Source organism: Chrysochloris asiatica, unplaced genomic scaffold (genome assembly GCF_000296735.1).
Source record: "Chrysochloris asiatica unplaced genomic scaffold, ChrAsi1.0 scaffold00046, whole genome shotgun sequence".
In the NCBI taxonomy this organism is placed as follows: Eukaryota; Metazoa; Chordata; class Mammalia; order Afrosoricida; family Chrysochloridae; genus Chrysochloris; species Chrysochloris asiatica.
In genome coordinates, this window is record NW_006408564.1 from 18,557,208 (window position 1) to 18,579,459 (window position 22,252).

At 41.0% G+C, this 22,252-nt stretch overlaps 1 protein-coding gene across 1 annotated transcript in view; it reads right to left on the reverse strand.

Annotated features, from left to right (window-relative positions):
• The window catches only part of ADAMTS9 (ADAM metallopeptidase with thrombospondin type 1 motif, 9), a 224,143-nt gene that overhangs the window by 105,192 nt on the left and 96,699 nt on the right, over positions 1-22,252 (reverse strand). Inside the window, exons 20-26 of the mRNA XM_006862109.1 lie at positions 19,361-19,571; positions 18,504-18,668; positions 16,070-16,234; positions 7,714-7,833; positions 5,289-5,393; positions 4,981-5,148; positions 2,011-2,280 (exon numbers count right to left, since the gene is read on the reverse strand). Coding sequence (XP_006862171.1) covers positions 2,011-2,280; positions 4,981-5,148; positions 5,289-5,393; positions 7,714-7,833; positions 16,070-16,234; positions 18,504-18,668; positions 19,361-19,571 — 1,204 coding nt within the window. The remainder of the gene's footprint in view (positions 1-2,010; positions 2,281-4,980; positions 5,149-5,288; positions 5,394-7,713; positions 7,834-16,069; positions 16,235-18,503; positions 18,669-19,360; positions 19,572-22,252) is intronic.

The following is a 22,252-nucleotide window of genomic DNA, read 5'->3' on the forward strand; positions in this document are numbered from 1 at the left end:
CCTTGCAGTTCAAACAACTTTGCAGTCTGATGGATTAGCCCACAGCACCACACCAGGACTCCTTTGTTTATAATTAGGAACGCTGAATTGTTACACATAAAATACGTCACCCAGGGTTTAAGTTTATGCACAGGGTGTGCACTGCACAAGGCAAAGGTGCACGTCCATTCTGCGTGCTCCTGTGCAGGTGTCCTGGGAGTAGGTGAGGTGCACCAAGCTAGGGCTAAAAAAAAAAACCATATACTTCAACTTCTTCATTTTTCATATATATGTATATATCCCTACATACATACACACACACAGAGAGAGACATATATATTATATATATATATATATATAAACCAAAACTAGGCATAATGAGTAAAAGATTGGTTTCACCCATTTGGTTTCATAATTGGTTTCACTACTACAAGAAAAAAAGGTTATTTAATCCGCTCAAATTAGGAACTGTGGCAGAGGGCAGAATCATTCAAATCATTCAATTTAAAAGGATTCTATCATCCCCAAATGTAGTCCCAAATAAGAATAGCTTTAATATTTTTTTTAATTCTAGCGCTATCATTAGAATTCACATGCATGAGTTTTAAATTTCAACCAGGAAAAACCATGAAACACTCAGTGATCATCTTCCTTAATCACCCTTTATTTTTTCAAAACTGAAATTTCTTTTAGCCCAGGGAAACTACGTTATGTGAGAAGAAGGAGATGACCAGGGCCCCGAGCAAATGGCAGATATTCTGCAGAGACCCAGCACTTGTAGTGTGTGAAAAGGCTGGGTGGTCAATCAGCATTCACAAGAGAGTAAATCTCATTTAATAAAACATAACCAAGATGGGAAAACAGACAGCTTCCTCCTAATGTTTCTTTTAGTCAAGAAATAATTAAACATAATTAGCAGTGCTAGAAGGACTAACCAATAGTACAAGGCTCAACAGAAGACACCCAACTGATCAGTAAACACCTACTGACGTAATGCCTAGCCAGGGTCCCTTGCTATCTCTGTATTTTTCAAGATTATATCAGTTTGAAGGCAATGATAAAATCCAAACTAAACCTACTGCCCTGGGTTAATTCTGACTCACAGAGACCTACAGGACAGAGAAAAATTGTTCCACAGGGTCATCATTAATCATTATGGAAGCCGGCTGTTAACATCTTTCTTCCACGGAGCGGCTGGTGGGTTTAAACTGCCAACCTTTGGTTAATTAGCAGCTCAACACTAAACCTAAGACATCACCAGGGCTCCTTGAAGGAAATGAGAGTGATGATAAAAAAGATAAGTACTGATACTGATTAAGTTCTGATTCTTTGTTACGCAGAATATCAAAGCACTTCACTTGCATCATCTCATTTAATTCTTACAACCACTCATGAAAGGAGGTGTTATAGTTACCCTCGTTTTACAGATGGGGAAATTGAGGCTCAAGGAGGAGTGTGATGTGGGTGAGGATTAAATCCAAGCACCTTCCCTAAGAGCCTGAGGAGGTAACCATTAGGTTCTGTGGTGCCTCTTTCCTGAGCACGGAGCTTACCTAGGCTAGTAATTCCCCTGACTCTGGGTCAATGATCTACCACTAAAAACTACCCAGCCACATTCCACTCTGAGCCTGCATTCAGCTGGAAAACCTCAAGCAGGAAAACTTTCCTTACACTCCTTTAAAGAAAAGTTCCTCGGTCCTCTTGATTTCCCTGAAGATATGAACGGACTGACATTTCAAGGATCAATCATCATTTCTGCTATGATACCTCCGACAAGAGTACCTAATCTAATCTAACAGCAGCGATACCTCCAGAAAATCAAAGCAGTTTACAGGGGCATGCAAAATACTCCACTATAATTCATTCCAAACAAATGACAACCTACAAAGTCAATCTCTTGTGACAAAAAGAAAAATGATACACAGGTGTTTCAAGTCTGTTCACCACCACCCCCACCACCCCCACCCCCGAAGCCTACCTCGAATGAAAGAGAAGAATAGAGAGGAGGAAAAGTTTTCAGTGTATACTCACTGCTCCCCACGGGCCAGTTCTCCACTGGTTCCCACCTAACACATGAGTGCGGCTGGGGCTAAAACTCCTGGGTCGATAATCCTCATTTTGGAAAGGGTGCTGAGCTAGTCCACTGTTTGGGGTGCGCTGAGGGCACGGAGCCATGGAACAGTCCTGGTCAGTTTCTGGGATGTAATCCAGGTCACACTCGCTCTGATTGATCACGTGGTCACTGTGGTTGACACACACCACCTGCCGGGTCGCTCTACCTTGCCCACAAGTCACGGAGCACTACATTGGACATACACACAGAGAAAGGGTTGGCGGTCATAAATTCATGACTGTGCATTTTCAGCAAATGTCCCAGATGATCAGGCCAATAAACATTGTTGTCATCCAGTTTCCTCTCTTTTCTTCCCACCCCACATCCAACTCATTAAGAAACAGCTTTGTTGTTGCTGTTTTTAGTTCCACTGAGTCACTTCTGACTCATAGCGACCTAGTATAGGGCTTCCAAGGAGTGAATGATGAGTGTGAAATACCTACTTAGCGGTTCAAATTGACATTACGTTCCTGTGCTTATCCTACAGCGCCACACCAGGCCTCCACAACGCCACACCAGGCCTCCTGTCAGCTCAGTTTCCAAAATAGATCCCCAAACCAGCTACTTCTCACCATCTTCACACCACATCCCTAGACTGAGCCATCACCTTCTCTTGCCAGTACTAATGCCTGAGCTTTTCAAGGAGCTCCTCCTTACCATCTTGCGTAGTCTAAGAATCATGAAAGACAGCACTTTTTAAAAAGAAAAAGACTGCATCATTCCCTGCAATGATTTTCTAATTCACAAAGAATAATGTTCAAAGTCCTTACCTCAATTTACTAGACCCTTTATCATGCGGCCACTGCCTAGGCCCTGTCACTCTCTCTTCACTGTGTTCCTGTCACTCTGGCCTTCTGGGTGTTTCTTTTTGTGGGTCAAACACACTCCTGTCTCAGAGTCTTTGTAATTGCTATACCTTTTGTTGATTCATGGTCATCCACATGTCTCCTTCTCTCACTTCATTCAGGTTTGACTCTGTCAGACTTTTCTGACTACCTTATCTAAAAATGCATCCCATCTTTTTTATGCCATTAGTCGACTTGACTTCTTTCTCGTACTTACCACTGCCTGCTGCTCTGAGGCTGTTGTTAAGTGCTTTGGAGTCGCACAGCGACCCTGTGTAGGCTTTCCAAGGATCAGCTGATGAGTTTGAACTACTGACCTTGTGGTCCAGTGCATTACCTCACAGTGCCACATCTGTTGTTATACTATGTGTGTATTATTTGCTCATTAAATGGATTCTCCTTCAGAATAATCTTTGAGAAGTTAGGGAATTTATTATTCATTGTGCACCGCTCTTTCTAACTACCTGGTAACTAGACAAACATCAGAAGGATGGATGGATGTCTAAATGTTCACTGCATGAGAAAGAATATCTCCCATTTACTGAGCACCTACTTTTTTGTACTAGACATAAAACATATAATCTCAAATAATCCTCACAACAATTTTATAAGATAGGTATTCTTTTTGCTGTTCTTTTAACAGTAGAGTAAATTAAGGCTCAAGGTCATGTAGTCAGTAAATATCAGGGTCTGGATTTTTACATGACTCTCTTAGACTCCACCTTTCAAAATGTACATATTTACTGAGCCATTAATATCCATCTTCCTTACTTCTTCACACCCATTCCAAGGCAGAAAGTGGAGGCTGAGTGAAGACTAAGGTTCTTGTACTTTGATAAAGGTCCTGGTCTACTTTAGTGGTGTTGAAGACCATCTCAGAAAACGGTGTGCAAGAGAGGGGAAATTAAACTGGAATAGGAAGAAGACAAAGGCTGATGAGTTCCAGAATGGACAAGAGCAAGGTATCAGCTCCAGCAGTGTCCAAAGAGCCTGGGAGGCCTCAGACATGAGTACTGTGTTTGGTTTGAGCAGAAACTGAACTCACAGCACCAGGTGAAGATTCCTACTTATTACTCTTACTTTGGAGTCCTGGTGTGGTGCTGTAGGATAAATACTGGACTGCAAGGTTGGTTTGAAGCATAATGTAGGTGACTCAAACTCACTCACTGCTCCTCAGAAACCCTGTACAGGAACTCTATGACTCAGAACTGACTCAGCTCCACTTAACAACAACACTCTTTCTTCAAGGAAGCCAAGAGCGATCACTTGAACACAATTCCATAGAGTAGACTGTGACTCACAGTGACCCTATATGACAGAACAGAAGTGCTCCATGGGGCTTCCTAGAGCGTAAATCTTTATAGGAGCAGACAGGCTCATCTTTCCCAAGAAGAATGGCTGGAGGGTTTGAACTGTAGCCTAACACTCACCCCACTGCGTCACCAGGATTCTTTCAAGGGCTCACAGGAACTTGGAATATATTACTGTAAGTGCATGCACTTTCAAGATGGGAAGCCAATGCCCAACATGCTGCCACTTTTGGGACTCTCCAAATCTTCAATAAGGAGCTCTGGTAGCGTAGTGGTTATGAATTGGGCTGCGAACTGCAAGGTCAGCAGTTCGAAACTACCAGCTGTTCCACAGGAGCTGTTCTGCTCTGGTAAAGATTTACAGCCTTGGAAACCCTGTACAGGGTCGCTATGAGTCGGAACTGTCTTCACGGCACACAGCCACCACCAAACCTTCAATATTCTGACACCATGCAAAACTGGAATTTCTAATCAGCCCCACAGGATTGGGGGGCAGGGGGCGGGCGCAGGAAGGGAGACTCAGGTAGATTGTAAGATGGTGTACAGACTTCTTCAGCATTCTTTGCATACCTAACTAAAATTCATACCAGTTGCCCATATATAGAACAGAATAATCTCGATCACAATCCAAGCACAGCTCTAAAAATTATCCATTGATTTCTGCAAACCCCCACAGTACATTCTCAACAATCCCTCAAATCCCCTTCCAATTCCACAGAATACCCTCGCTTACAGAGCTCCAGTCCAAAGCCTTCCATTGCCCACAGGGAGTCACGGAACATTCCTCCTTTGACAATGGTCTATGCTGGGCTACACAGGTACTTTCATCAGCCACAGAGCCATCCTCATCCCGGCAGCTCACATATCTCATCCGGGTCCCTTTTCCACAAGTGGCTGAGCACTGGGACATCAAAGTAAAGTAATGCAGATATAGTATCAGAAATTATTAAATAATGGATGGTAACCCAGTTTCTAGAGTCATGTCAAAGATCGTCTGCCTCCCCTTCCCTCCCTCTCCACATCTTCCATTCTAGTTCTTACTGGAGTCCAAGACCCAAATCGCCACTGGGTTCTTGGTACACTGTGTATGTTTCTCCCTGCTTCCGGGGCAGCTGGGGGTGGATGACAAGATGGTAATTCACAGTCCTAGATGTGAGAAGAACGGGGAAAAAGTCAAAGTTACCTTCAAGTCAACATACATTTCAGTGGTCAGGGTGCATTCAATGATAAGGGCTAAGAATTTTAAGAGAGGATCTCTGGTATCTGTGTGATTTGGGACAACTCATATGAATTCTCTCAGCTCCAATTTCTTCAACTTTAAAATCGGATATAATGTGAGACATTTTATGAGAGTCTTGATTCAGGGCAAATGTCTATTTACTAAATTCTGAAATTATTATTCTCTATCTACCTGCTCTTGCAGAAAGACACAAAAAAATACTGGCAAATTCCATGTAAATTGATAAAAAGTAGTCTATCATTTAAAAACTGTTAATTTTTCTAAATCCTGGAGGTCAACTTCTCTTCTTACATTTCAATTACTTTTCAATTTGGATTTTGTTCATCATGAACTTGTGTTCCACATTTACCTAAAGATAACTCCTGAGACCCTGAAGGTGAAATGTTGACATAAAAGTTATATTCAATCTACTAATGCCTGGAATTTATGCAACATCTTTCAATCACCCAGAAGATACCCTTATAATGAATGGTGGTCACTCGTGTGTAGATAATCTTCCTATATTTACAGATGGGAAAACGAAAGTACATATCTGCTCACAGTCACTGCCACCTTAGTGGTTAGCAAATATTCTATGATTTAATGCATATTCATCAGATGCCTACAATGTGCCAGGCACAGTGTGAACATTCCTCCTTTGACAACAGTCTAGGCAGGGATGCACAGGTATTCTCCTCAGCCACAGAACTGTCCTCATCCCGACATCTGCTAGGGCTCAGAACTGAATGAGACTGATGAATCCTAGCTTCATGGAATTTACACAATGAACCAGAAATTTGATTACATGGCAACAGACCTTGCTTAATCCTCTACCTATGATCCCCAAAAAAGATTATGGAGAATTTTTCACAAAGTAAGGAAATGATTCCCACAGTACAGGCAGGGGTGCTAACCCTATAGTCAAAGGGATAACTAACTCTTCAATCTATGACTGATCTAATTGTACTAGTTAATATTTCCAAGGCACCTGTCAAAGTGTGCTGTAGAACATTTTAATAGAATAATAAAAATAAAGATCATAAAAGTTCAATGTGTGCTATTCACAATGTAAGAGCTCTGACAGCGTAGTGGTTATGAGTTGGGTTGCTAATCTTAAGGTCAGCAGTTTGAAACTACCAGCTGTTCCATGGGAGAAAGATGAGGCTTTCTGCTTCAGTAAAGATTTATAGCCTCAGAAACCCTGTACAGGGTCTCTATGAGTAGGAACTGACTCCATGACACATAACCACCACCATTCACAATATAACAGCAATAGATACAACGTTCTTTTACATTTAATAAGCATTTGTAACATTTTATTCATCATTTCTTTAGACTTTGATAATCAACAACAATAACAACAACAAATTAGGCCCTGAATTGTAGCATTTTCCTGCTTGAACCTACCATGGTGGATTTCAAGCTACCAACCTGACATCAAAGAACACAGATTTGAGAAGAGATGCACAGTACCACTCTGTTATATGATATTCTCACCATACAGATGCAATACGCATAAATAGCCCCAAGAGAATAAGTAGCAGCAAGACGTAATCAAATCATAAGAAAATGATGCAGTTTTAGCATCTATCCTCTTCATCTAGGTTTCTTGGTATGCTGCTGCGGGTTAATGCACTAGACTACAAGGTCAGTTTAAACTGCAAGGTCAGTGGTTCAAGCTCACTAGCTGCTCTTCAGAACCCCTATGGAGGGTTGCTATGAGTCAAAACTGACTCGATGGCACTTAACAACAACAATCTTTGTTTATAGTATCATTTCTCTAATTAAAGGTTTACATATTTCTTTCTTAATAATGGCTTGTATAACAACCAGCTTGCATAACTCCTGAGAATTTACCAGTCAGCTTTTGTAAACTAGGATACACTGGCTCTTAATACACCACTGCTTGAATATATTATACTTGTTACTAAATCTCCAAGATGAAATCCTTTAAAAAAAACAACCACCTGATTTTGAGAAAACAAACCCCAAAACGAACGTTTGAGCTCTTACAAGTATTTGATTAAAATCTACATATATTTAAAAAATCAGAGAAAATAAAATGGATAAATCAAAATATTAGATTCTAAATAAAATGAGTAAGTAAATTCAGACAGCTTTGCTCATCAACTATTTATCCTACCTACATAGGTATCAGTAAAAAGACTTTAGGTTGACCAAACCTCTAACAAATTTTGGCATCTTAAGAGCCCAAGCCAGTAGCTGAATTGGGTAAGGGAGACTTACCTGGGTGTCAGTAGGTCTAGTTGCCGCATTACAGGCATTGTCATTTACCATTGACATGTAAGTCCCAATGGTACATGTCACAACTCTTAGCTGGTATCCCTGTCCACAGGTGACACTGCACTGGGAGAACAAAATCAAACAAAAAGGCTATAAATTCAGCAACTCTTCTCTTTTCTTTAGTGTCCCCATAACATTTTCACAATAGGCCAGAGGGTTGGCACCTAAAGAAATTTAATAAAAGTGGAAAATCTTGCTCTCTAAAAATTACACTGATCAATGATCAAGAAGGATGGCATTACAAATGATTTCTGCCTCTCAATGCAATGGTATTTGCAAAGGTTCAACCCCATGACTGTTACCCCCTGGGGAGAAAGGGAGTGTATCTTCATCATTTTTGCAACTTTCACACAATACTTAGCAAAATGTCACAGCTAAACTAGGTACTGAATAGAGGTTGGTAACCTGATACAACATCTGGGAGATTATCGGGAGGAAAGATAATCTTTTTGCATAGAGAATTTTGTACAAGGATGCTTGTTGCAATACTACTGATATAGGGTAAAACATTGGAAACCACCTAAGTGTACAGCAACCAAGAACTGGTGAAATACATCATCGCATGCAGGTAAAACAGAAAGGAACATAGCTACCAAAAGACATACCATTAGATATACAGAACAGTTCAAACCAATAGGCAGAAGAAGTGATGTCACAGAAATGACGTTCCAAGAATTAGTTCTTGCAACAATCCAACTGAAAAAACTGACACATCCCACTTTTTCAGAATTCTGAAATCTAATAAAACTTTACAGCAACCCGGGGGATATTTAGTGAATAGAAAGCCTGGTAAATGTCAGTATGAGAGTGCTGTGGTGTTTTTGTATCATAGTATTCTCTTATAATCCTGCTGACGGGTTGGAAAACTTAATAATGTTAAAATGACAATACTGCCTGAAGTCTACAGATGCCACAGAATCCCTATTAAATCCTCAATTGTCTTTTTTTTTTTTTTTTGCTGAAATGAAAAGGTTCAGCCTCAAATTCATACGGAATTGCAAGGAGCTCTCAATAGTTAAAAACAAAGTTGCAAGGATCCCACTTCCCAATTTAAACACTTACTACAAAGCCACAGCAATCAAACAGAGTGGCACTGGACAAAGGACAGACATTCTGGCCAATGGTATAGAATTGCAAGTCCAGAATAAACGCATAGATCTATGGCTAATTTATTTCAACAGTAATGTGAAGACCATCCAAAGGATCAACAAACAATGCTGGGAAAACAGGATTTCCACCTGCAACAGAATGAAGTTGGGCTCCTATCTCATATTGCACACAAATACAATAATCAAAATTGATAAATAGCTTAAGTATAAGAGCTAAAACTTTAAAATTCTTACAAAAACATAAAAACAAAAAAAACCCAGAATAAATTTCATGGCCTTGGATTTGGCAACAAAGGTTTAAATTTACCATCAAAAACACAAGCAGTCAAAAAAAAAAAAAAATTGATAAATTGGACTTCATTAAAAAAAAAAAACCTGTGCAACAAAGGAAACTATGAAAAAGATGACCACAAAATGGAATAAAATATTTGTAAATGATATATGATATATATGATACACATCTAGTATCTAGAATATATAAAGATATCTTACAATTCTACTATACAGAGAGAGAGAAAAAAAAGACCAATTTAAAAATGGGCACGGAGGACAGCAAACAAGATGGTGGATAGGGTGGAAGTCTAGTGAGGAGTTTCATCAACAACAACACAGACTACTGGACCAAGCAGGCTCAGGGGATGGTCCCAGAACTCTGAACCACTTAAGTAATATTTAGAAAGCTGGAAGGCTTACAACCAATGGAATTTGTAGCAGAAGCAAGAGATCCAGTGCTTTCTAATCCAAGGTGCTCAGCTGCTCCCTGAGCGGCCATCTTGGGCGAGACCAAACCAGGGAAGGATCAGAGCAGTCATGGATGCCTGAGAGAATCACGCAGATAAAGGAAGAAGAGTGAAAAGGGAAGCCCATCTCCTGATCACATCTACCTGGAGGCAATCAGAAAACATAAAAAATACCAAAACACACACCCATCTAAGTTTTAAGGCCACAGCGAATCACTAAATATGCCCAAAAAACAAAAACAGATGACTATATCAGCACATGTCCAGAAACAAGATAATGTGACTGAGACAAATGAGCTGGAGGTAGACCTACACTCCATACTGGAAGGAGGGCAGGCTTTGGAAATGCCTGAGAAGGAATTCAGAAAAATGATTATAAAATGCATCAAAACACTTTACAATGGAGTTGAGAAAAATAAGGAAGAAGTCAGGAAAGCGCTACAGGAACAATCAAATAAGATAGATACAGCATTGGAAACAATTCAAAACCTACAGAAAGAGATCCAAATGATTAAAAATAGAATATCAGAAATGGACAATACACTGAAAGGCCAAAGGAGTAGAACTGAAGAGATGGAAGCCAAAACTAGTGAGCTGGAAGATAAATCTCTCAATACCACTAAGATAGAAGAACAAACAGAAAAAAAAGATTAAAAAACCTGGAACTTCTGGAAGAAAATTTCCCTAACATCATGAAAAGCAAAAAGATAAGCATCTAAGAAGCGGAACACCAGGCAGGATAGATCCTAAAAGAAAAACATTAAGACATATGTTTTCCAAAATCAAAGATAAGGAGAGAATCCTGAAGGCAGCTAGGGAAAAGAGAAGTGTAACATACAAAGGTAAGCAAATCAGACTAAGCTCAGATTTCTCAACAGAAATCATGCAGGCAAGAAGGCAATGGGGAGACGTATACAAAATCCTGAAAGAAAAAAACCTGCTGATCAAGAATCCTCTACCCAGCAAAGCTGTCAATACGATGGTGTAATCAAAACATTCAAGGATAAACAGGAACGAAGGGATTTTGCCAATGCCAACCCTGTGATGAAAAACATCCTAAAGGGAGTCCTGTGGAGAGAGAACCAACAAGAACAAACAACCAAAGATTGATGTATGTGGCAGCATCACCCGGAAGTCAATCAACAAATGGAAGAGTTGAGAACAGAATAAAACTATAAGAACAAACACAGAGAATCTGGAAGGTCAGTCTATGATCAAAACATTTACAATGTGAAAGAAGGTAAACACAGAGGAATAGAGATCTAGGTGGTGGGAAGGTCAGGTAAATTACAGGGTAAAACAGACTGTCTTAAATGGAGGGAAAAGTTAAAGGAATATAAAGTAATCAAAAGGGTGGGGTTGAGGTTGGGGATTTTGGGGGAGGTAGAGGGAAGGGAACGGTAGAGCACATCATAGTTCGGGTGTTGGGGAGGGCAATACAAGAAGGGCAAGGAGGTGAAAAAACAAGTAGACAGGGGAACACTGAGACAGGTTTGCATGGGCTAAGGGGGACAGAGGTAAATAGTGATGCATGCTCAACCTTGGAACAACAGGGCTCTGTGATACAGGGAACTAGGCATAGTTTGAAGAGGGGAAAAAATACTAAGATGCTTGACTGTCTTATTAATATTGGTTTCGCTTGCCTACTAATGTAAAATAGACACTTGAGTGGGATAGAAAGGAATGTCAGGAAACATGATTACAGAAAACTTGTAAGCCTGTCTTCAGCCTATACCTGACTGGAATACCATAAAGGGGTTCTAGAACTTGCCCAGTGAAATAGGCCTCTTGCGGAACCTTTGCAGAATATAGGACATTAGGTGGAATCCTGAATCCTATCCAGAACCTTCTGAGGTGGGACATTTTCACTAGAAAGGACAGGCAGACTAACCTGGAACAGCTACAGTGACAGAAGATGCATCCTTAAAGAAAGATCATCAGGAAAAACCCAAAACAAAAATGTCAGTATGACAGGCTACTGCAAGAAAAAGGAAGCTGTTTGCCAAGAAGCCATCAAGGCACACAAACAAGTTCCCTCAGGATAAACCCCCCTCTAAGAATGAAAATCATAGGGAACACATGAGCAGGCATCTAAGCATGCTGATGACCACACTGATATACTGGTGAGTGGAAGAGGGGGAAAGGCAGCAATGAAGAAATGGGCTGAGTTCAACCATGGTCCATTTACTCCTGTTGACCTGGAGATGACAGAGAGATGAGAAAGGGCTGGTTTGTCCAAAGTGTGGTGAGAACTGGGGACACCTGAACCCACGAACAAGGACATAGCACAGAGGCCTAGAGGTGAGAGTGAAGCATCCAGCTGATATGAAGTGAGGGGAGATGCACAAGAATGCCCAAACTTGGAGACAGTACCCATTTGACCTAGCCTAGATGGCTTCATAATCAGAACTCGACTAGCGGAAGATAAAAAACAACAACAATTTTTGATACAGGAAACAAGGGTAAAGTGCTACAATTTGATGAATCGGACCTATACTTATGGAGGTATTAACTCTAAATACCAACAGAGAGGGAAGGAGTCTTCACATTAAATATCAGTGCTATCCCCTCTGTACACAGGGTATATAGGGATGGGCAACTTAGACATTGGCTACCTAAAATGAGGGAGTGATAAAGGCACAAAGTGACTATCTTACAAGGTTTCAAGTGGAAGTTTTTAATTTAAGAGTATGTGGGGGAAGAAAATGTCCCCACTGAATAGTTTTCATTTTGTCTGGTTAAAAGAGATGGCGGTAGGATTCTTATGATGCAGTAGTGAGTAAGTGTTATCATGACTAATTGTGACTGTCACAATTGTAAAGGTAGAAGTTTTGTTAACAGAAACAGGGTAGCAGTTAATTTTACAGTCTAGAAACAAAGGATCCTAGGACCATCAAAGGAGAAGAGTACAAGCGGAATGCGGGACCTTATGCAGAGAAGCAGCCACATCAGAGATGGCGGAAGAGATGGGGACATGGAGAAAGGGAGTGGCTGAGGACTCTAGATTCATGGGAAAAGAGGGACTAAGAGATGGTGGCCATGAGGCAGACTTGAAGAATGTGCCCTTTGGTGGTATATATGCCTGAGTGTTTTGTTTTGTTTTTTTAAAAAGAGCTAAAGTGAATAGAGAGAAATACTGTTAACTGATACATGGAGGGGAACATAATCATTGTGATGAAACAAACTGCATGATTTATTGAATGTAAAACTATGACCTGCCCTGTAAACTTTCACTCAGTCCACAATAAAAACTGAAAGGAATAAAAAAAATGCACAAGGGAGTTGAACAGACATTTCTCCGAAGGATATATAAAATAGTCAACAAGCACATGAAGAGATGCGCAGCATAGTCACTGTAGTGTCCTGCCAAGTCAATTGTAACTCAGAGTGACCCTGTATGACAATGTAGAAGCCCTATCAAGTTTTCTATGCTGTCAACCTTTAGAAGAGCAGATCCCCTGGCCTTTTCTTCGACCGAGATGACTGGGAGGTTTGAGCCACAAACCTTGTGGTATACAGCTGAGCACTTAAACATCATACCAACAGGACTACTCATTTAGTCATTAGTAGAAATTCAAATCGAAACCACAATGAGATGTCACTTCATTACCTATTAAGACAGCTATTATAAAAATGACAAAAAAAGAAAAATAACAAGTATTGACAAAGATATGGAAAAACTGGGGTGTTCCTGCATTACTGGTGGGAATGTAAAATGGTACAATTGCTGAGGAAAGCAGTTTGGTGGTTCCTCAGAAAATTAAAACGCAGCATTATCATATAACCCAGTTATCCTGATTCAAATTCCAACAATATTCTTTACTGAGATGGAAAAACCAATTACCAACTTCATATGGAAAAGAAAGATGGCCCAAATAGCCAAAGCAATATTGAAGAAGTAGGAGGATTAGCCCTCCTGATTGCAAAACATACTATGTAATTATAGTAACCCAAACAGCTTTGTACTGGTTCCAGGAAAGACACAGAGACCAATGATGAGAACTGAGAACACAGAAATAAATTCATCCGCATATGGACTGTTGATTTTTAACAAGGATTCAAACTCTATTCAATGGTGAAGAAACAGTCTCTTTAGCAAATACTGCTGACAAAACTGGATATTCACCTGCAGAAAAATGAAACAGGATCCATCCCTCACACCCTGTGGTCCCCAATCCAGTGCTAATTCTACAGCACCCCACTAGGAGTACAAGCGATTGGTTGGGACCATGCAGGACTCTATGGCTGGGATTAGTTAGTATTGCCCTCCAGCCAGGCTGAAAAAAAGCCATTTGAGAAGCAGGAACAGAGGAACCTAGAACCATCAAGAAGGAAGAGCATGAGTGGAGCACGAGATTCCTACTACCTAGAAAAGCAGCAACAGCAGAGGTGATGGCAGAGAAGCTGCGGGCTCTAGGACCATGGACTAAGTAAAGCTGAGTGCCAGTGGGCAGGAGGGCTGACTTGCAGAATGTGCCTTTGGGCTTTCACAGAATGGATAAAAGAACACTTGGCTTGTGCAGGCGCCACATGGCTGAGAGGCAGAAGCTTGACGCATGCCTGCAGTATGGCAGACAAAATGAGTTCCTAGCTAGAGAACTGCGGCATCCTGAGTTGGTTTTGATCCTGAATTGTACCCTGTTCACTTTCCTAATAAACCCCATAATTGTGTTGTTATGAGTTCTGTGTGGCCATTGTAATAGATTATTGAACCCAGCTATAAACAGAGAGTGCTGTGGAACAGATGGTTGGGATGAGAATAGGGTAATGTGCTGGATCACAATGTTACTCTGAACTACAAAGCCGGCAGTTCAAACCCATCAGCTGCTCCTTGGAAACTGTATACAGGGTCACTATGGATCAGAACCGACTCGACAGCACTTAACAACAACAACTCTTAAATAATACTTAAAAAAAAAAAAAAACAGTTTGTGAAATAGTGGTGATTGTACAACATGATAAATGTAATCAATATCACAGGATTAAATTAGTAAAAATTGTTACATTTTCAAAAGTTTTGCTATACACAAGGGGGCTTCAAACAGTTTGTGGAAAGTGGAATTAGAAGATAATGGAATTTTTTCATGAACTTTTCTAAGCCCTCTCATTTATTTCTTGGCATAGTAAATTTAAAAACAGACTGCTATTTTGAATTGCACGTTTAACCAAAGGAACAACAAATCTTTGGATATAAGAATTGATCTAGTATAAACACGGATAAAAAAAATTAGTTTAAAGAGGTATTAGATCCAAAATCTTGACAGTGATCCTGAGCTATGTTTTTTTTTTTTTTTAAGTACCTAAAAGCTATGTAGAAGTCAGAAAAAAAAAAAAAAAAGGCAGAACTAAGATGTGTACCCAGTCTTTGTGTTTTACTCAGTGGTCACATGGTTCACCATTCAGACTGGGGATGTTGTTGAGTGGAGAAGAGTCAGAAGTGCATCAGTATCAAAGGCAGAAACCAACAGCACAATAGCAGAGCTGCTCTCAGAGAGCACATGCGCACTTGGAAATACAGGCACAGACAAGAGGATCAAAGTGGCTGGGGTTGGTCAGGCTAGAAGGAGAACCAATCATCAAGAAACCATGTAAGTGACAAGCAGACAGCCGCTCTGTGTCTCTGGGGAGCTTGGAGTACTACTTAAGTAGTTCCCACACTGCTTTTGCTTCTATATTATTATTATTATCGTCATTAAGTGCTGTTGAGTCGGTTCAGACCCATAGCAACTTTGTATAGTGTTTCAGAGTAGCAGCTGGTGAGCTCGAACAGCCGACCTTGTGGTTCAAACGGACTTTGCAGTCCAGCGCCTTAATTCCAAGAATCCTGGCTTCTCAAATGCAAGGCTAAGGGAAACTTTCACTCTTCTTAAGAATGGTTCAAGCTGAGGCTATGGATCCAACAGGCTAGATAACTTGGAAATGAACCTTTTAAAGTGCAATGATTTTGCATCTATTCATCTAACAAATTCTGTTAGAAAAGTTTGACATGTTTGATGTAGTCACAGAGGTGAGTTTTTGAATTCTGACAGTGGAAGTCTAAACATCTCTTCTGAATCCCAGCCCAGGCCCTCCTGCCAAAGACTGGATCACATCTTGTAACTGACCCACAGAGGTCTGCTAGATGATAACATCAGCCTGACATGGAATCTGTTATGAATTTGTTCAAATGCTCTTCTGCTCTAAGCTACAGTGTTAAGTCAAATGGCCCAGATATGTACTTGGGACTGTTAATGGAGAGTAATCAGCTCCCTGGGGGTGAAGAGGGGGAAGTAAGGGGGGAACAGTGGCTACCTTCCAACATGGGGCAAAACGGATGCACACTCTGCTTCATAGAGGACTAATGCATGCCACAAATCCGAGGTTAAATCCCCACCGCTGGAATGTCCCTCTCCAAACTCTCTCCAGATAAGAAGGAAAGAATGTAGCTAAGAACCTTATCATTCAAAATACCTGTCCCCAGGGACCCGCCTGCCAGGACGCACATTCCGGCTGCTGACAGGGCTGCATGGAGGCCGGCTTATTCTCAGGGTCACAGATCCTATCGTTAAATCGATCCTCGCCAAACTGACACCAGACCTGGCGGTGCTTGTGCCCTTTTCCGCAGGTGACCAAGCACTGTAATAAAAAGTAAAGCCCTTCAGGGTCACTTCTGAACAAGGTGTTGCAGTTCCTGGGGGTTATTCATTGATTAGCAGGTACAGGTGTGTTCTTTTTCCCACAATAGTTCCTGTCTCCCTTAGAAATTGGTAAGTACAACAAGGCTCATTCTTCCACTTATCCTTTCATTCATTCTGCATTTATATAAGCTTTGGACCCATGTCAAGCACAGAATAAATTCAACATGACACATGGTCTAAAATATTAAGAAACATTTGTTTTCTGGCAGCGTAGTTAAGTGCAGGCAGGGATTCTGAATCAGGCTGACCTAGGTCTTAACACTAATACAAGCAGCTATGCAATACTACACAAGCCAAGTGAGCTCTCTGCTCCTCAATTTTCTCACCTGTAAAATGGGAGAAAGAAAAGTACCTCCTGCAAAGGACAGTGAAAACTTAAAAAAAAAACAACCCAAGTATGGTGCTTAGGGTCAGAACCTACTCACACTTAACATCAAAGTTGCTTAGAGATCCCTGGTGTGGTACTGCAGGATAGGCACCGGGCTGCTAACTGAAAGGTTGATGGTTCAAGCCCACCAGCCTCTCCTTGGAAACCCTATGCAGGTTGCTGTTGAGGCAGAACCCACTTGACAGCACTTAGCAACAACAAGTTGCTTAACACAGTGTCTGTAAAATGTGAAGTACATTCGCTACTAGTATCCTTGCAATTTGTAGAAACTTTTTAAATACAGAAAAACATAAAAGAGATCATTATGTTCTCAAACCTCAACTGCACAGAGTGAATCATTATCAACATTCTACTGATTTACTTCAAATTCATTTTATCTAAGAAACTTGGAACATGCTGAATTTACAAGCTGATCTCCCCCAACCACTTTATTGAGTATTCTTGCCAAGGTTTGTTCTCAATCCGTCCAGAAATCACATACAGTGACACATGCCTACTATTTCATAGGCATTTATGATATCCTTACAATGGGTGGGACAAGGGCATGAATATAGTAGCTGGAGCAGGCAAACATGTTTTCTTTCCCCACATTTCTGACTTGGCCCATAAATAAAGGGAACTTCTGTTTCCCTGGGGGTGCACAATTAACATGCTTGGCTATTAACTGAAAGAGCCTCAGTTTGAGTCCACCAAGGCATGTTTTAGGATAGAGGCCTGGTGATCTATTTCTGAAAAAATCAGCCACTGAAAGCTCATTGGAGTAGAGTTCTACTGTGACACATGTGGGGTCACCATGAGAAGGAATCAACTCGATGGCAACTGGTTTTGCTCCCTTTCTAATTGCTCACCTTTAAGGAGGGTAGTGTGAGTCACCTGGTTCATGAGCAACTCATTGAGTTATGTTAATAAAACCAAACAAAATCCACTGCCACTGAGTCCATCCTGACTCATATCAGTTCTATGGAGCATAACCGAACTGCTCCACAGCGTCTCTGAGACCGTAAATCTTTACACTAGCAGGTAGTTTCATCTCTCTTCTGCAAAGCAGCTCATGGGTTTGAGAATGAGCTTTGCAGTAAGCCCAGGGCTTAACTCACTACACCACTACCTCCTAGGGCAATGTCAATTTGTTGTTGTTGTTAAGTGCCATTGAGTTAGTTTCAGCTCATAGTGACCCCTCTATAGGCTTATGAAGAGCTGCGGGTGAGCTTGAACCACTGACCGACCTTGCAGTCCAGCACACTAACTAACAGCACCACACCAGCATGCTGATGGTGAGCGCTAAAAGCCCTGCCTTCTTTTTCTGGACTTCCTGGCCCACCTACGCCAAATCCAGGACTGGCTTGTGCTGCATCAAGTAAGTGATGAGACACACACAAATCTGGAATGTTCAGTCTCGTCCTTTGCTCTTCATTTCAAGTTTTCAACTGGCAACTGGGTGGGTAAGTCACATAGGCCATTCACTGGGATTTAATTCAGTTATTTCAAAAATGAGGAAGTTAGAAACCTTATTTTGACTTTGGATCTAGGCCAGTGAGGGTTTACAATGATCAAAGGCATGGTTTCCTTTCAGTGTGTGGTTAGGGCTCAAGGGGAGAGACTGGAACTCCATTATCACCAACAGGAGCTACTATAGCAGATGATCAATCGAAGCTCACTGTGCCTCTGAGGTCATCAGGGGATGATTGCCACCCAGGACTATGGACATGAACAGGTGGAGGACTGGAGATGCTGTTTCTTCAAGGAGAAAGGTACAGCAGATTAGCCCTGAAGAGACCAGGAGAGGCCCAGAATGAGCGTATCAGCCCTCCCTACTCACCTCTGACCAGTCTCCCAGTTTCCACTGTGGACAAAGCACTTCATTGCACCTCTGAATGGTGACTTTCTCCTGATGAATGCACTTGCTGTCATCCAGTACGTCATTTCGACTGTTGACACAGACAGCCCTTCTCCTCTGGGTTCCACCATCACAACTTTTAGAACACTGTAAGGATAAAAATTTAAATACAGCTGAAGCTGAGTTTCCTTATAACACATGTCTAAGATCCTGGCAATGCTAGCTTGTCTTTCTAGCCTGTAAGAGACAAACAGATCAACAACATTCACCAATTCTGGTTATTACTTTGGGGGTATATATCCATGGTACTGGAGTCCCTGGGTGATGCCAATGGTTAATGTGCTTGGCTGCTAACCAAAAGGTTGGAAGGTTAGACTTCAACCAGAGTTATCTGGGATGAAAAACCTGGGGATCCAGTTCTGAAAACTGAGCTATTGAAAACGCTATGAACCACACTTCTACTCTGGCACAAATGGGGTTGCTGCGAGTTGGAAATGATTCAAGAGCAACCGGTGGTTCTTGTTATCTATGTATTCACCAGGTTTATATCACACTAAATTAAGTAATTGGCAAAGAAAAATAAAGCTGGAGCTGGCTTTCAGGGCACGAAAAAAGTGATGGTTCAGAGTTGTTTCACATTCTCAATTCACCACATGCCATGCCATGCCAGACAGCACAAATCCTAGAATTCTTTTCTACAGGGCATGAATAAATCAATCAAGGCACTCTTCCATACAGACTAAACTGGGCTTCTTCGCCCAGCTCTACAAGGAGATACCATCAACTAATTAGGCTTGGAATCCAAGAGGAAGATTCTCTTTAAGGGAGAATCGACTTACTTCAGTCCACGCAGAATACCGCCAGCCGCCTGTGTTACATTCTCCTGAGCATTTCTCACGGTTGCTTGGTTTGGGGTAACTGCTGCAGAAGCTGTCATCAACCTTCTCGGTCTTGCCATCAAGCCTACTATATTTGGCGCAGTAGATGTCTACTGTGCGGTACCCCAAGCCACACTGGGCACTACATTCGCTCCTGCTGGCCACATGCCACCTATGCATAAACAATGGGGGGGGGAAACCAACACCTTGATTCAGTATACTGACAATCTAAATTTCACTGGTGATAGAGATGAGTTCTTTTTCTTTCTAAACTCAAATGCCATGGAACCCAAAGACACAACCAGTAACAATAACGTATCCATATCACGTTCATGGCTGCCCATGGACACGGAAGTCAGAGCGGTTGCCAAAGGTTATTTGTGGCTACTCTTCCGAGATAGTCAATCTGAAATTAAAGCAACCCAAGAGAAAAAGAAAAAAACAAAATACTTGAAATTCAGTAGAGAGAACAACAACAATTTTATATTTAAAAGTTCATGCAACCCAGTATTTCATAGGAGAAGCAGGATTCTTCCTTAGTAAGACAGTATTGGACACTCAGCCCAATGAATCCCCTGTATGTGGGTCTGCACATACAGAAAGAGCCAAGCGAACATTCTGTGCGTGAATAAAGAATCAAATAATTTGGATTTCACCAACTGTACGTTTCAAAAGTGCTAAACTCCGTACATTATTATCTGGGAGTAAAGACTGTTCTTTGAAGACATAGACCACATTTTATACAAGTAGATTATATCTTAAATTTAAATAGATGAATCTTCACCCCTCAAACATAGAACTGAATCCACTCCTGTGGATCAGCTTTCAGTCAAATATACAGGCCTATAATGTAAGCACTGGACTGTTACCCAAGGTCACGGTTTGAACTCTCAAGCTGCTCCGTGGAGAAAGACGAGGCTTTCTGCTCCTGCTAAGATTTTGAAAAGCCTCAGGAACCCTATATAGGGTCACTATGACTTGGAAATGACTCCACATATCTTAACAACCAAAACAAAGTAAAAAATAAGTTCAGGGAGGAATGTACCCATAAGTACCATCAACCATATGCACCAAAAGGCAGCATTTGCCAAAAAACAAAGCTCAGAAGGCAGGAAGGACCAGGAAAGGCAGATGATTGGAAAGGAGAAACCCAGTAAGTAAACAGGATGTTACATTGCCAGGATTGCAACTAATGTCACTGAACAAAACTGTAACAAAAAGTTCACAATCCACCACTCGATCAACTGATGGATCTTTGTCACCTATGTTGGCACACAGTAGGTGCTCGGCATATGATGCTAAATTGACTAGCTCTTTTAATGCCCCCAGGGACATGGCCAGTGCTTACATTAAAAATAATAATAATAACAAAATTAAGCTGCAAAGAATATTCTAAATTAAATGAGCTTGAAACACAGTTTGTTAATTAGATAAAGCAGTTCAGAAAAGGATCTTTTTTAAAATCATCTTCATTTGATTCCACATTTGATTGTTAATTCTCCACTTTCTCAGCGATTCAGTGGTTTCCTGATTGCCAAAGCTCCCAAGAATTCTCCCACCCACACCTGTGCAGAAGCAGAAATCTTTAGGAAACAAGGAGCACGGCCAAAAGTAGGTCAGAATTGATCATTTGGCAAACAAAGTGGGGTAGTGAGATTTTCTGTTAGAATGACATAGTATTTGGGGGATTTTGTTCCAACCTGGAGCATGTTAAAGGAGAGATTCTAAAACAATCCTTTATCTCATCCTGTCACAGTTTAATCAGGGCAGATTCTTACTTCCCTAAGGAAGTGAGGCAAAAATGTTGACCAATTCAACAGAAGCATCTGGAACTTTCATCTGCCCTCGGATTCTTGGCTACTTTCTCTTTGACTTCGTCATCATTTCCTTGGGTAAAGGTTATTTCCCATCCTGGATATGGGAGGCAGACACCCTGCCCCTGCATGGAAACAGACCAGCAAACTAGGCTGGAAAAGTATAGTAGCATCTCCCTGATAGCCACACAATCCCCGGATCTGCACAGGGGACCTTGAAGAGTGTAGGGAAAGGTCACACCATTTCCTTAGAAAAGTTCTTGTCAAAATATTATCATCTTAAAGGAACTGAGTTTCTGTTTGGGATGATGAAAAAGTTTTGGAAATAGATAGTGGTGATAGTTATACAACATAAATTAATGTTATTGAATTGTATGCTTAAAAGTGATTAATACAGTCAAATTTATGTTATACAGTATATATTTTACCACAATAACATAAAAAAGAATGTCACCATCTGCTTTAGATTCTGTGGAAGGTGGTGTCATGGAAAGGTGGCTTTTCCAGTGTTTCTGTGTGCATTCATCTCATTTTACATGACAAGTGCATTTTGTTACTAGGTTTCAAGAAAATATATTCCAAAGTGTTTGTTAGTAAGTGGAACCTGAAAAAGTATGTGTTAACTATGTCTTTGTGGGAGTGCATAGGGACTGGGGGATTCAGTAAGTTTGAGAACCAATGGGTTCAACAGGTTTCCATATTGCAGAACTTCTGAGAGCCTTCAAAATGTTCATTAGCATTATGAGTCTCCACATAGGGGAAAAGACAGTCTGGAAGGCTTCTCCCACTAACTAGTTTGCCATGGATCATCTCTTGGAACTAATGTTCCAAAAGATAGATTAACACTCATTTTTAACCACTTAAAACCCTTTCTGAAAAAGACAAATAACCCAATTAGAAAGTGGGCTCAGGACATGAACAGACACTTCACCAAGGAAGAGATCCGGGCAGCCAACAAACATATGAAGAAATGTTCACAATCACTAGCCATTAGAGAGATGCAAATCAGAACAACAATGAGATATCATCTCACACCAAC